Below are 12,539 nucleotides of genomic sequence, written 5' to 3' on the forward strand. Positions count from 1 at the left end.
ATCGGATTAGATTTTGAACTTGAATATTGCTATAGACTGGTTAAATATAATCATTCTCCCCTTTTAAATAAAGTTTTCTGAATGTCTTATTATTATGGATATGTAATTTGATATATGAAATGATATATATGAAGTCATTTTGTTAATTATTTACATATTTGTATATATGATAAAATATTAGAGAATTGATGATATATGAAATAATATACACTTTTTTGACAATAAATCATTTGTAAAAGAATCTCTAAATAATTAGCAAAAACAATTGAAAAAGTATGATTACAAATATAAAATTATATTAATAGATAGGTTGTAGCAATAAAATGCATTGTCTTACTTTATTAAAGTGATATTTATTAGATCTAATTTTTTAAGTTAAACTCGTTCATAGACATGATGAATCCCAACTACTTTTACCTCTACTCATTATTAAATCAAAATGATTGAACATATTGGATAAGGTCTTATATACCATCATTCTCTTTTCACTTGTTTGTGACTAAAGAGATGTTGCATATTTGGAAGCACTATTGGTGGTGGTAACTTGTGGACAAGGATCCTCTGTCCCAAGAAATTCCTGTCCCCATGTATCAAGCCAATAAAATCTCATAAAATAGCGTACAAAAATTAATTTATGTTATTATAAATTTTATTTTTAATTAAATAAAATTTTTTGATTGGATGGGGACACCAAATGAGACAAATCCCCACCCGGTAACTAGTACTATTAATATGGTTTATGATAAAACTATTCATCTTCCCATTCATAAATATGATGAAAAGCAAAAAAATAATGGTAGTTCATTGCTTTTTCTTCTTAGTTTAAATTGCAAAAATCAAACTAAACTACTTATTGCACTTAAAAGATTCAAAATATAAACAATGGACTTGTTAAAGTGGAATTTCCATTTTGACTATATTATGAAATATGGCTTATAAAAGTTATTATTTTTTATTACATATTTTCATTTTATATATTATTCTTATTTTCTCACTAAAGTTAAAATATTATTATTAAATAAGAGTGGATACATGTCATACTAGACTTTATTTTAAACAAACTAAACCTATAATATAGAGGATCTTGAGTCTAGTTTATTTAAAAAAGTTAAATTCTATATCTAGTCTATTTAAAAACTTAGCTTATGAGCCTATTTAAAGATATATCATAATACAAGATCTTCACATAAATCAATTATCTGTAAATATGCTAACAAATATGCTTTTAAATAGGTCCTAAACTAAAAATTAAAATATATTTTTTGCATATATTTTTATATTAAAAATTTATATATAATAATAATAGTTATATTAAAATATACGTTGTAAATAGAGTGTAAACCACCCTTATTTATACATATATATTATATTGACTACCTACGTAAGAGATATAAGTGTAATTTCTTAAACAAAAATAGTGACGAGTATAATTAAGTCAAAACAAAATATGTTATATTGTGGAGACAAGTCCAAATAGTATAAACGTGATGTATATTCATTATTTTTTATTCGTTACAAACTACATCAATAAGTCTAAGGAGGTGTTTAAATTACTCTCATATTATATTGTAACTAACCAAAATAAAGAATAAACATCGACTTTTATATTATTTGGATTTGTCTTCATAATATATCGTATTTTGTTTGACTTAATTACATCCGTCACCATTTTTTATTTAAGAAATTACACTTATCTATCTTACAGGGGTAGTCAGTGTAATATATATATAATTAGGGGGGTTTGTGTAATTTTTAAAAAAGTCTGGGTAATTTGTATAATTTCATTAAAACTCATGGGATATCGTGTAATTTACTTTTGTAAATATTATTATAACATAATTAAATATTACGACCTTTTAGTTTAATTTGTCCTTTACAAAGTCTAAAGTTTAGCTTGTTAAATTAAACCGACTTTTTATAAGAAACCAAAACCTAATTTATTTATGAAAAAAGTTTGGTGTGCCATGATATAAGTTGAATAATAGATAATTGAAAGATGATTTCACATGTTTCTCATCCTAACTATTACTAATAATAAATTTAATATATTATATATTCTTTAATTTAGTTAATATTCGTACAACTTTTATTCATATCAATATTAATTTATATAGTAATTTTAAATTTTAATATATTATAACTTTCTTTTTAAGATAATAGTTGGAAATGTTAATCACAATATAAAATATATTTTTGATAAAATATTGCTAATAATGTTTTGGAATAATGGCTATTATTTACAATATAATTCAAGTAATAATGCATGACAATATAAGAGGCAAAAGCAATGTTATTAAACTTGGAATTGTCAACAACTCAGATAGGAATAGGATACTAAACCAATAAGTCAATAGTTTAACGAGTAGATCAATTGTTGGATTGGTTAACTCGATTTGTATTAAAATTCTAACAACATCATAATATTACGTAACAATATTTAATAATCGTATACTCAAAATTTAAAAACATTATCATGTCTAATTAAACAACAAAAAAGAATATTTCACTATTATAAAATGATACAAGTAAGTTTGATAACATCATCGAACAATGAATTTTTTTTGATAATTAAACTAACAAATGACAAACATAACTACAAATAAGTTAACAGGATTTGGTTGTTTTTTTATAAATATTTTTTTGATTGACTCAGCCGGTCCAACCGGTCCGACTACCTAAATCATTAATTTTAAGCTTAAACTGACCGAGTCAATCCAATTTGATGGAAAACCGGTTAGATGTGAGGCTCAAACCAGTTAGATGTGAGGCTCAAACCAGTTAGATATCCGATTCATGGTTGAACCAGTCAGGCCGAATTCCAGCCAAGTTTTATAACACTAGGCAAAAGAGTAAACAAGGAAAAATTAATTAACGAATTTGATTGGTTGAAGTGACTGTCTAAAAATCTTAAAAAGTTGTACTTATATCTATACTATATATAAAGTCAAACTTATTATAACTACCTACACAACATAATTTCCACTTACTTATTTTGTCCTTATAATTAACAATTATTACAATAATTTTCTATACGATAAAAAATATAAATGAAGGTTAGAGGTAGTTACATTCACTAAATATATCAAACTACCAGCATTTTTTAATAATATCACAATTCATTTTTATATTTTTATAAAAAAATTAAAATATCATGTACGAAAAAAATGATATAATTCTCTAAAATGAAATATATAAAAATTAAATATTCAATACTAAAAAGTAAAAGATGTGGATCGGGCAGATACGCAGTGACTACCACACGCTAATGTTAGTAAAAATCATTTAAAAAAGTCAAAATACTTAAAGTATACCGAGAATCAAGAATTAATATTACTTCGAAATATGGACTGAGGTGCCAAAAACAAAAAAAAAACGAATAGGGAAAAAATCTGAGGACTTCATGTGCCCTTCAACGGTCAAATTCCGAGGCCCAAAAACACATAAAAGTTGAAATAAAACGAGGGTAACTACGTCTTTTCACCAAAAGGCTCGTTCATAAAATCGAAAACATTCATTTTCGAAAGCACATAATTTCCCTCCGTTCGAAATCCATCTAGGGTTCCCTCAACCACTCTCAGGTAAATACTCTTTCGAAATTCACTGTTTCGTTTTTTCGTTTAAATTCAATTATCACTGAAATCTTCGTTTGAATTAAAATTCTTTTTTGTTTTTCGTTGAATTTTCCATGCTCTACAGTTTTTTGGTACTGCATTATTGTTTATTGAAAATGGATCAAAAAGCGTGCGTGGAATCTGTGAAAAATGATTTGGATTTCAAATGTGAGAAGATTGTAGAAGGAGTTGATAAAGTAATTGAGTGCCCCACTCCACAGAAGACGAGTGAACCCTTACCAACCAAATCTAAGGAGGGACAAACTCAGCTTCCAGAGAAGTATGAACTCTGAATTCAGTGTTTTTTTTTTTACTTTTCTGAATATTTTCATTGTCAAATTTATTTTCTTTTATAAATAGTAAAGGGAGAGAGGGTGAGCCTCGGTGTAACAACCTTGTGCCAAATTTTAAAATTAGTAAATGGGCTTGAAGAAAATGAAAAAAAAAAAAGAATGATTTTGAAAAATGGTGGTCTAAATAGTTCCGGAGAGGGCTAAGGATGAAATTATTGATACTCTAGTTTGCCTATTAACAACCTTTTTATAATCAATCTTGATTTGATTTTGATTTTGTTTTTGTAAAATTGTGATTAGTTAGGAAGAAAGCGATTAGGCAAATTGGAGTATTAATAGCCCCTCCCAGGCACTAAACTGTCCATCAAGTTTATGTTTAGATGGACTGATTTGACCAACAATTGAGATTTTTTAGGACTGAGTTTATATTTTTATTTTATTTTTTAGGGACCAAATGTGTTTCTGTTATTATTTTTGGGGACCAATTTGGATCATTACTATAAAAAATGATTCCAAAAAATGTGATGTTAGTTATTGTTTCCTCTCTCTGTTCAGGTATAAGGCCATTGCAGATTTGTTTAGTCATGTGACTTGTTCACTTAGATTGTTGCATCTTCGCAAAAAGTCTCCAACATTTCGAAATGTTTGTGCCCAGGTTGAAATTCTGGCCAAGAGGTAATTATTTTACATTAACCAAATTCAAATCTTTTGAAGCATTCAAGTGATGGTAAGGAAGTGAGGTGATAGGACTATGTTTTATTTCCAGAAAATTCTTGGATGCCCATCTTGCACAGATGAAGTATATACTTCCTGAAGGCATACTTATAGAGAAGGTGCTTGTTTATGATAGTAAGAGCTCGTGTATGAAACCAGATATGAATATCACATTGGTATTTGAGGTTGTGGAAGAAAACTATAAAGATTCTGCTGATATGGCTCTTCGACGATATTTTAGCTCTAAGCTGATTGATTTCTTCAAAATGCATCCTGAGGTAACATTTTAAATTTGGCTTGTTGTTCTTGTTAGTTGTATTTGGTGGTAGGTATTTTTAGCTAGGATGTTGAGTATTATATTTTTGCTCAGAATCCTCGATCCTAACTCCACTCTGAGGGGGTTTTGGAACTTGTTTGGTTGTGTTGTGTCTTATTCATCTGATTAGGTCCAACATAGTCAATGTTATACAACTATTTTGATGACAGTATCGAATGTGGAACTGAAGATTATTACTGTGGTGACATTTATTTTATCTGCAATGTATTCTATGCTGTGAATTTTGGGTTTCATCTAATATGTAGACATAATATGTTGTTGTAGCATGCTATTCTTTGATGAAAAATGGTTGATGATAGATAGAAAGTAGCTATATGAGATTCTGTGATTGGGCTAAACTCTCTACAGCTGCTTTCCTGGCTCAGGCTCAGCTCATTGCTTTTATTTGATATTGTTAGGTTGAGGAATTTGACAATTGATTAATAGAGAGGAATTAATTTCATTTTTTTTTTGTTTTTTTTGTGTGAATAAGGCTACTGATATTCCGGAGGCCATACTTCCAGAACCCTCTAGCAAAAGAACTTGTAGCTTGATTAGTGTGGATTTGCCTGTGAATCCATCAACAACACTTTCATCAACTTCCAGTGAAATTGAGCCGTTTCCAGGGAAATCCCATTTGTGTCCATCTTTTGGCAGACACTTTTCTCAAAAGATGGATTTGTCATGTTTTCCATCATCCGAAACTCCTCTACTATCCAATATGTCTGCTTGCCTGGATAACCAAGAAAATGAAAGCAGTTGTAAGAAAGAATGTGTAGCATCATCTCATCGTTTGAGTAATCCGAATAACGAAGGAGAGCAGCAGGAGTCATTCTCTATTCGTTTTCAACCTAGTGTTATTAATACACCGGTGCATATGATCTCCCCTCCAGATTCTATTAGTGGCATCAGTTCTAAAAGCCCTGATACCAAAGTTGTCTTTTGCACTGATAGTTTAATGACAGAGACACCTGTGCAGTCAGCACCTCAGAGATTGATGCCGACTTCTGATGTTAAGCTTCAGAATGCTACTACCCAAAACTCAATATCATGTTATAAGCCTGCAAAAAGAGTGCTTGACTTCTCACTCACAGAAGGCGATGATGATTTAGACATTAGAGAAGACAAGATAGAATCTAGCAGACATGAATTTGATAGCATTCCTGAACCTAGTAGAGGATGTTCTGAGGATTTCAATTTTTCTGGTTCTGTTGCTCTGCCTCTGGTATGTCATCTCACCCTTGTTTTAATTTTTAACTGATTCTCTGTGTCATACTTCTGAGAATTATTCCATTTTGAAGCTTTATTTCTGCATCAGTGGAGAACTTGCAAATGAAGCAAATTTTGTCTAACATTGTAACTATTCATGTTAATTTCTAACTAAATAGTGCGGCCCACATAATATGTGCATGCATGAAAGGGTGGGACAGAGGAGACGGTTATGAAGATAAGGAAGCAGTGAGAAATGTGTGGGAAGATTATCAATGAAAACATCAGGGTCGGTTACATGAAAATGTTATGTTGGATGAATGGATTCACCAGACAAGATAGAATTAGAAATGAATGCATTAGGAAGAAAGTTGAAGTAGTTCTTATTGTAGAAAAGATGGTAGATCGTACTTTAGGTAGTTTGGACATATGTAGAGAATACCTTTGAAACCCTTATAAAGAGAGTAGATCAAATGGGGGTTAGTCCATTTCTTTAGAGGAAGAGGGAGGCCAATAAAACCATATGCGAAACTATTAGGAAATATGTACAGATTATTGCTTTGTCAATAAACATGATTGAGTAGTATGACGTCGTTTTAGTTGAGTTATTAATACTTAGTGGGATTAAGGCTTGGTTGTTGTTTAATTTTATTTGTTTACCAACTATCCTTTGTTTTTTCTATTGGTCTCAACTTTTCTAGCATCAGTCAGATCTGTTCTGCATTCCCTATTCATGATTCACATGAGCATGTAATATGCTTGTGCTTTTCTAGCATCAGTCAAATCTGTTCTGCAGTCACATCTTGATTTTTTGCTTAGTTTTAATAATTGCTAATGCTGTTTTATCCCTTTGCATGGGATGTCAATATCCCTTCTTTTTGAACCGCTATACACTTGATTAGTTTTGACCTTTGAAAGTCCACTTGTTGAGTTCCTGATGTACTTGTTGGGCCATTATTCTATGTTATGTGATATTGCTTCCTGAAAGGTTCCGATCGAAAAATCACGAATATATTGTAAATAATTTTATCTTAAGATTTTTTAAAATGCAAAAGTGATTCTTTATTTTAAATTGGTTTTTCAATGCAGGTAGAAGATACATGTCATGAAGGATCTTCATTAATGCTGGATATGGTTAATGTGATTCACTCTATATTTTATTCTCTCAAAAAAACTCCAATCACAAAAGAGGAGCTCTTGCAGAAGATAATTATGAATTGCTTGGATTTTATTGAGATTAGTATGTTCCAACTCAATTTTTACAATGCACAAGAAGTTCCTTGCTGATTGTTAATAGTAAACTAAGTAAGCTAACTAATATTGTCATCTCTATAGGAGAAGTTGAAGAACAGCTAGAGATCCTGGAAAAGTTGGTGCCAGACTGGATCTGCAAGAAGTTGGTTCCTTCTGGAGATATTATGTATTGGTGCGTCTCTTTATGTTTATTTTTTATTATATCTTTGTGCATTTAGAGAGAGAAAAAGCTCATGCAAAGTGAGTTTTCCTCAAACGTGAGCAAATAAGGGTGTTATCCACTCTTGATCTGATAAATTGCATCATGATCTTGATCCACTAAAAAATCTAAAGATTGATTTCAGGATTATTGCATGTGATTTTAGTTTGACCTTTTACATGATTCCATAGGCAATTCATAATTTCATATTATCATGTGATGTCATTCAAGATTAGCACCTTACAAAATTATTTTGTAGTGTTTAATATCTATGGATGGGCAATTTAAGAGTTTTTTATACCATAGAGTGCATGCAACATTAAGTATTTTGTTGAGTGTAAATTCTATATACTGACATATACACATGCACTTCATCATCCACTATTCATTTAGATTACATTTTCTGAATAGTAATTAAATATCAATGGTGTATGATACAATGACAATATATAAAACTCATACACTGTGTATACATCTTTTTTTCTTTCTTTTGTTTTTTAAATCAATATATCTAGTAGAGCATGTCCTTGTGAGCCAAAATCCACTGCATTTAATTGAAAGTTATTATTTCCTCTTGTTAATTTTATATCTTGAAAAAGTCTCCCGTTTATGGAGATAAGATTGCTTACATCTACGATCCTTAGATCTTACTAGATGAGAGTCTTATAACCAATCATCATTTCTAATTTTATTTGTCTGCTGGGTTGTGTGAACATTTGCAGCATCAAGGAAGTTTATGACTTGGACTCAGTTCGAGCAAGGGTTTCAGAAATGTGACCATCAGAGATTTGGAGATGAGTGAAGAGCGTTGGGGAATGGTTTTCTTGTATATCTTTTACGGACACTTCTACTCATTTTTCCATTTTTCTCATTTCAGTTTTTTACAATATGCAAACTATCCATTATAGTTCTTTGTAATTGTATTTCTTTTTCTGAAGGCCCATTTGCATTCAACAAAGGCTTGACTAGGAACTCAATCTCTTTTGATGTTCCTTTTTTCCCATCTCTTCAAAAGTCAAACATTTCATTTTGTTTGTTATATTAATTATGATATATCATTGAATATGTATCAATAAAATCATTGAAAATAGAAATATATATTTATTTTATGTTGTAGGTAAAATAATGACCCATTCAAAACTAAAATAGTCAAATATTCAAACTAAAATAGTGATTGCAGAAATATTAGTATATGCACTTACAGGCAACTTTGAAAGTTGAAAATGCTATATCATATGTATGTTATTTTGTTATAGGTAAGATAATTTAATAGCAAAATATATAATTTTCTTTTTTCATAAGATAAATGAAGACTATATATTTATGCATTTGTGTGTAAAGATATATACACAAATTTTATATTATTTATTATTCATTTGATCACATTTTTTAAAGAGTTAACAATTATTAAATATGAAGCAGATAATAAATAAAATTTATACTACCAGAGTAATATTTTCTCATATAAGAGAAATCAACACTATATCGAATCTGGGTGTATTGGAAACATGATCTATGTAGAATGTAGTGGACAATAGTCACAATAGAGCTAGATCATGTGTCGACATAGAGCAGACTAAATCCCACCTTACAAAGTGCTCCACTTAAACAAAACCTTTTTAAATAAATGAAATAAATATATGAAGATTTTTATATGTTATCACTGTATCATCCGGTATTTATATTTATTTATTATTAACTTTTAAAAAATAAATAATATAAACAAATGATGAATGATATATTAAATGTGTATAAATTTTTATACTATCAATATATATATTTTACTTTTTACACTATTTTCATGTGCTTATTTTCTGTTATTATAATAAACAACATGGCCAACAAATAAAATGTCAACCAAAGTGGCTTCTTTATGGGTAAAGTTTGCAAAACTTTAACAATGTGTAAGGAACTTCTTCCATATGCATGTAAATTTTTGTTTTAAAGTTGATAGATAATGTGCTTTGCAACTAATTATTATAAAATACTTTTATTTCTAATTACCTATTAAACTTCAAAGATTGATAAAATTATTTCTATAGTATTAAATTAATAATAATGAATTTTTTTAACTCATATTTTTTAATCTCGCTGTTACATAAATATTTTTTCTATATACTCATCTTATTAGATTAATCAGACATTTATTTTTATCTTCTTTTCAATCAATTTATTTTTTTATGGCGATTTCCTCTTGTCATCGTTGTTGTCTAACCTACATTATTGCATTGTTATTATCATGAGTATGATGGCAACAATTTCTTTCTTAGCCTATTAATAATTTAACAATTTTTTTTATAAGGAGACCAATTTTATTAACTTATGAAGTTTAATGAGCAATTGGGGAAAAATTATTTCATGAGAAGTACTTCAAATTTAAAAAAAAATTATTTCATGAGAAGTACTTCAAATTTAAAAAAAAATTAAAGTTTAGAGAGCTCTTATCCATTTCTCCATAAAGTTTTTGTATCATTTCATTTATTACTTTAATATTAATATATGTATAGTTTGTGCACCTTTTTACTAACAATATATTATCCATACTTTATATATCTTATTTTTATTTAAGACTCAACAATAATTAACGTAAATATTATATTATCCTAATAATATAAAAAACTCTCACATTACATATTTATTACACACAAAAATGTGGGTCACATGTTAAATAGTTGTCCGAATAATTGCAAGTCGATTGAGATAAGGTTGGCCTTACAGTGATGGAAAAGATAATGGGTCTCTGCTATCTTGAGTGAACTTGCTTTTCACTACTCCAGAGCCAACTATTATAAAAGATTTTTTAGCTATACTCTCTAGATATTATATTTTTCTAAACTATATAGTTTTTATTATACTAAGGTTAGTGGTAGAGCCACAACTTGCTATGTTTCAAAAATACACTAATAATACATATAAAAATATATGGCAAAAATTATTAAAGAAAACAATTAATTTGGGTGACCATAGTATAGGAAAGTCACTTCATCCCGTGATTAAGGAATGATCACCCCCATCTGTTTTTTTACAAATATAATATTTATTAAACATTCAACATTATACTTGAGAATAAAATTTCATAATTAATAGGAGTTCTTTATTAGAATAGTGGATAATTCATGCATGAATGTCAATCCCATTAACATTAAACCCACAAATGATTCAAGTCGAGTTTATCTTTTGTCTTAAAAAGTGTATCATTTTATCTGTGTCAGAATATGTATGAGTGAGAAATGGAGTGACACATACTGAACCCTAAACCTTCTCATTTCACTCCTTTAATTCTATAAATACAAGCTACCCTTTCCAAAAACAGAAACACTCATACATATTCTCACAACCCTATAGAAACATGAAGACCTCACTAGTAGCCTTTTCCTTCATGTCATTTACCTTAGCCATAACCCTCTTGATTGGTATAACTACTGCAGCACCAGAACCAGTAGTTGACATCTCAGGCCAGAAACTGAAAACAGGTCTCAACTACAACATTTTACCACTCATAAAAGGAAGTGGTGGTGGCCTAACAATTTTACCAAGCAACAATAACACATGCCCCCTTTATATAGTTCAAGAAAAAGTTGAACTCTTGAATGGAAAATCAGTAACTTTCACACCCTATAAAGCTAATAAACATGGTGTTATCTTAACTTCAACTGATCTCAACATAAAGTCCTATGTCACAACAACAACATGTTCTCAATCACCAGTTTGGAGGCTTCTAAAAGTGCTATCAGGAGTGTGGTTTTTGAGTACTGGTGGTGTTGAAGGGAATCCAGGTTCTGTAACTATTGTTAATTGGTTTAAGATTGAGAAAGATGAGAAAGACTATGTTCTTTCTTTTTGTCCCTCAGTTTGTAAGTGCCAGACTTTGTGTAGGTCACTTGGGATATATATAGATGATGATGGGAACAAGCATTTGGCTTTGAGTGATAAAGTTCCACCCTTTAGAGTTATGTTCAAAAGGGCTTAAGTATAACTAAGATGATTCTAGGAAGAATAAAGTTTGTCAAAATTAGACTGTCTCTCTTTTAGGAGAGACATGGTCATGAGTATCATAAATGGTGTACACAACATGTATGCTTTGGTTGAAATTTAAGCACTTTCTTTGGTCTATATTTTGTTATAGGTTTCATCATGTCAATAACTCCTACATTTTTTCTTTATCAAGTTAAGATAAAAGAAGATCAAACATCTAATTTCATCTAGTGGTATAAAGTCTCACTAGATACTTGGATTAATTAAAAGATTAAAAGTTTGATTCCTAATAATGATATTTATTAGGAGGCACAATCACACACTCTAAAGATATTAGTTTTTTACCAAAAAGTGAGGGATAACTTTGGTTATACCAAGAAAAGATAAGGAGTCTAGTATGCTAGCATTTATTTAATTATGTTTGATTTAAATGGAATACTAGAATGCACAAGAATCCAAACCAAATTCTATTAAATCTGATGAGACAAATCTTGGTAAATTACTAACATAAATTTCCCTTCCTAAGAAATTCATGGAAAATTTAGTATTATGAATTTCACTAAGAAAATGTTTCTTTTCAATGCACTGCATATAGTGATGGCTCCTTCCATGGCATACAACCTTGTCACTGGTTCTTAATTACCCACAGATAAGGGATGAAGTGATAATACATGACATGTAACGACCATAGACTTATAGTTATATAAAATTAAACTCTGTAAGGAACCTAAGCATAAATTGAGAAATTGAAAGAAAAAATAACAAACTGCATTGACTGGTTGAACAGAAACTGAAGAGAACAAGGAGAAATCTCCCCTTCACAATGGGCTTTCCCTTTCAACAATTTTCTCCACTTATATAAGGGCAGCCTAATGCACGAATTCTCAATCTAAAGAATAAATAAACGTAGGTTTAACTTGGCGGCCCAAGCACGATGCTCACTCTGAGGTGGGTAGATGTGCTTGGGC

At 29.7% G+C, this 12,539-nt stretch overlaps 2 protein-coding genes across 2 annotated transcripts; both read left to right on the forward strand.

Moving 5' to 3' along the window:
- On the forward strand, window positions 3,557–8,573 carry LOC109347698 (CDT1-like protein a, chloroplastic). The gene is made up of 8 exons (XM_019587707.1): window positions 3,557–3,578; window positions 3,697–3,891; window positions 4,460–4,579; window positions 4,671–4,896; window positions 5,428–6,159; window positions 7,233–7,383; window positions 7,479–7,569; window positions 8,319–8,573. The coding sequence occupies exons 2-8, from the start codon at window positions 3,728–3,730 to the stop codon at window positions 8,371–8,373; spliced, it is 1,539 nt and encodes a 512-aa protein (XP_019443252.1). The 5' UTR covers window positions 3,557–3,578; window positions 3,697–3,727; the 3' UTR covers window positions 8,374–8,573.
- LOC109347700 (kunitz trypsin inhibitor 2-like) lies at window positions 10,898–11,717 on the forward strand. Its single transcript, XM_019587709.1, has one exon. It carries the CDS (start codon window positions 10,946–10,948, stop codon window positions 11,564–11,566), a length of 621 nt encoding a protein of 206 aa, XP_019443254.1. The 5' UTR covers window positions 10,898–10,945; the 3' UTR covers window positions 11,567–11,717.

Source organism: Lupinus angustifolius, chromosome LG05, assembly GCF_001865875.1.
Source record: "Lupinus angustifolius cultivar Tanjil chromosome LG05, LupAngTanjil_v1.0, whole genome shotgun sequence".
Classification (NCBI taxonomy): Eukaryota; Viridiplantae; Streptophyta; class Magnoliopsida; order Fabales; family Fabaceae; genus Lupinus; species Lupinus angustifolius.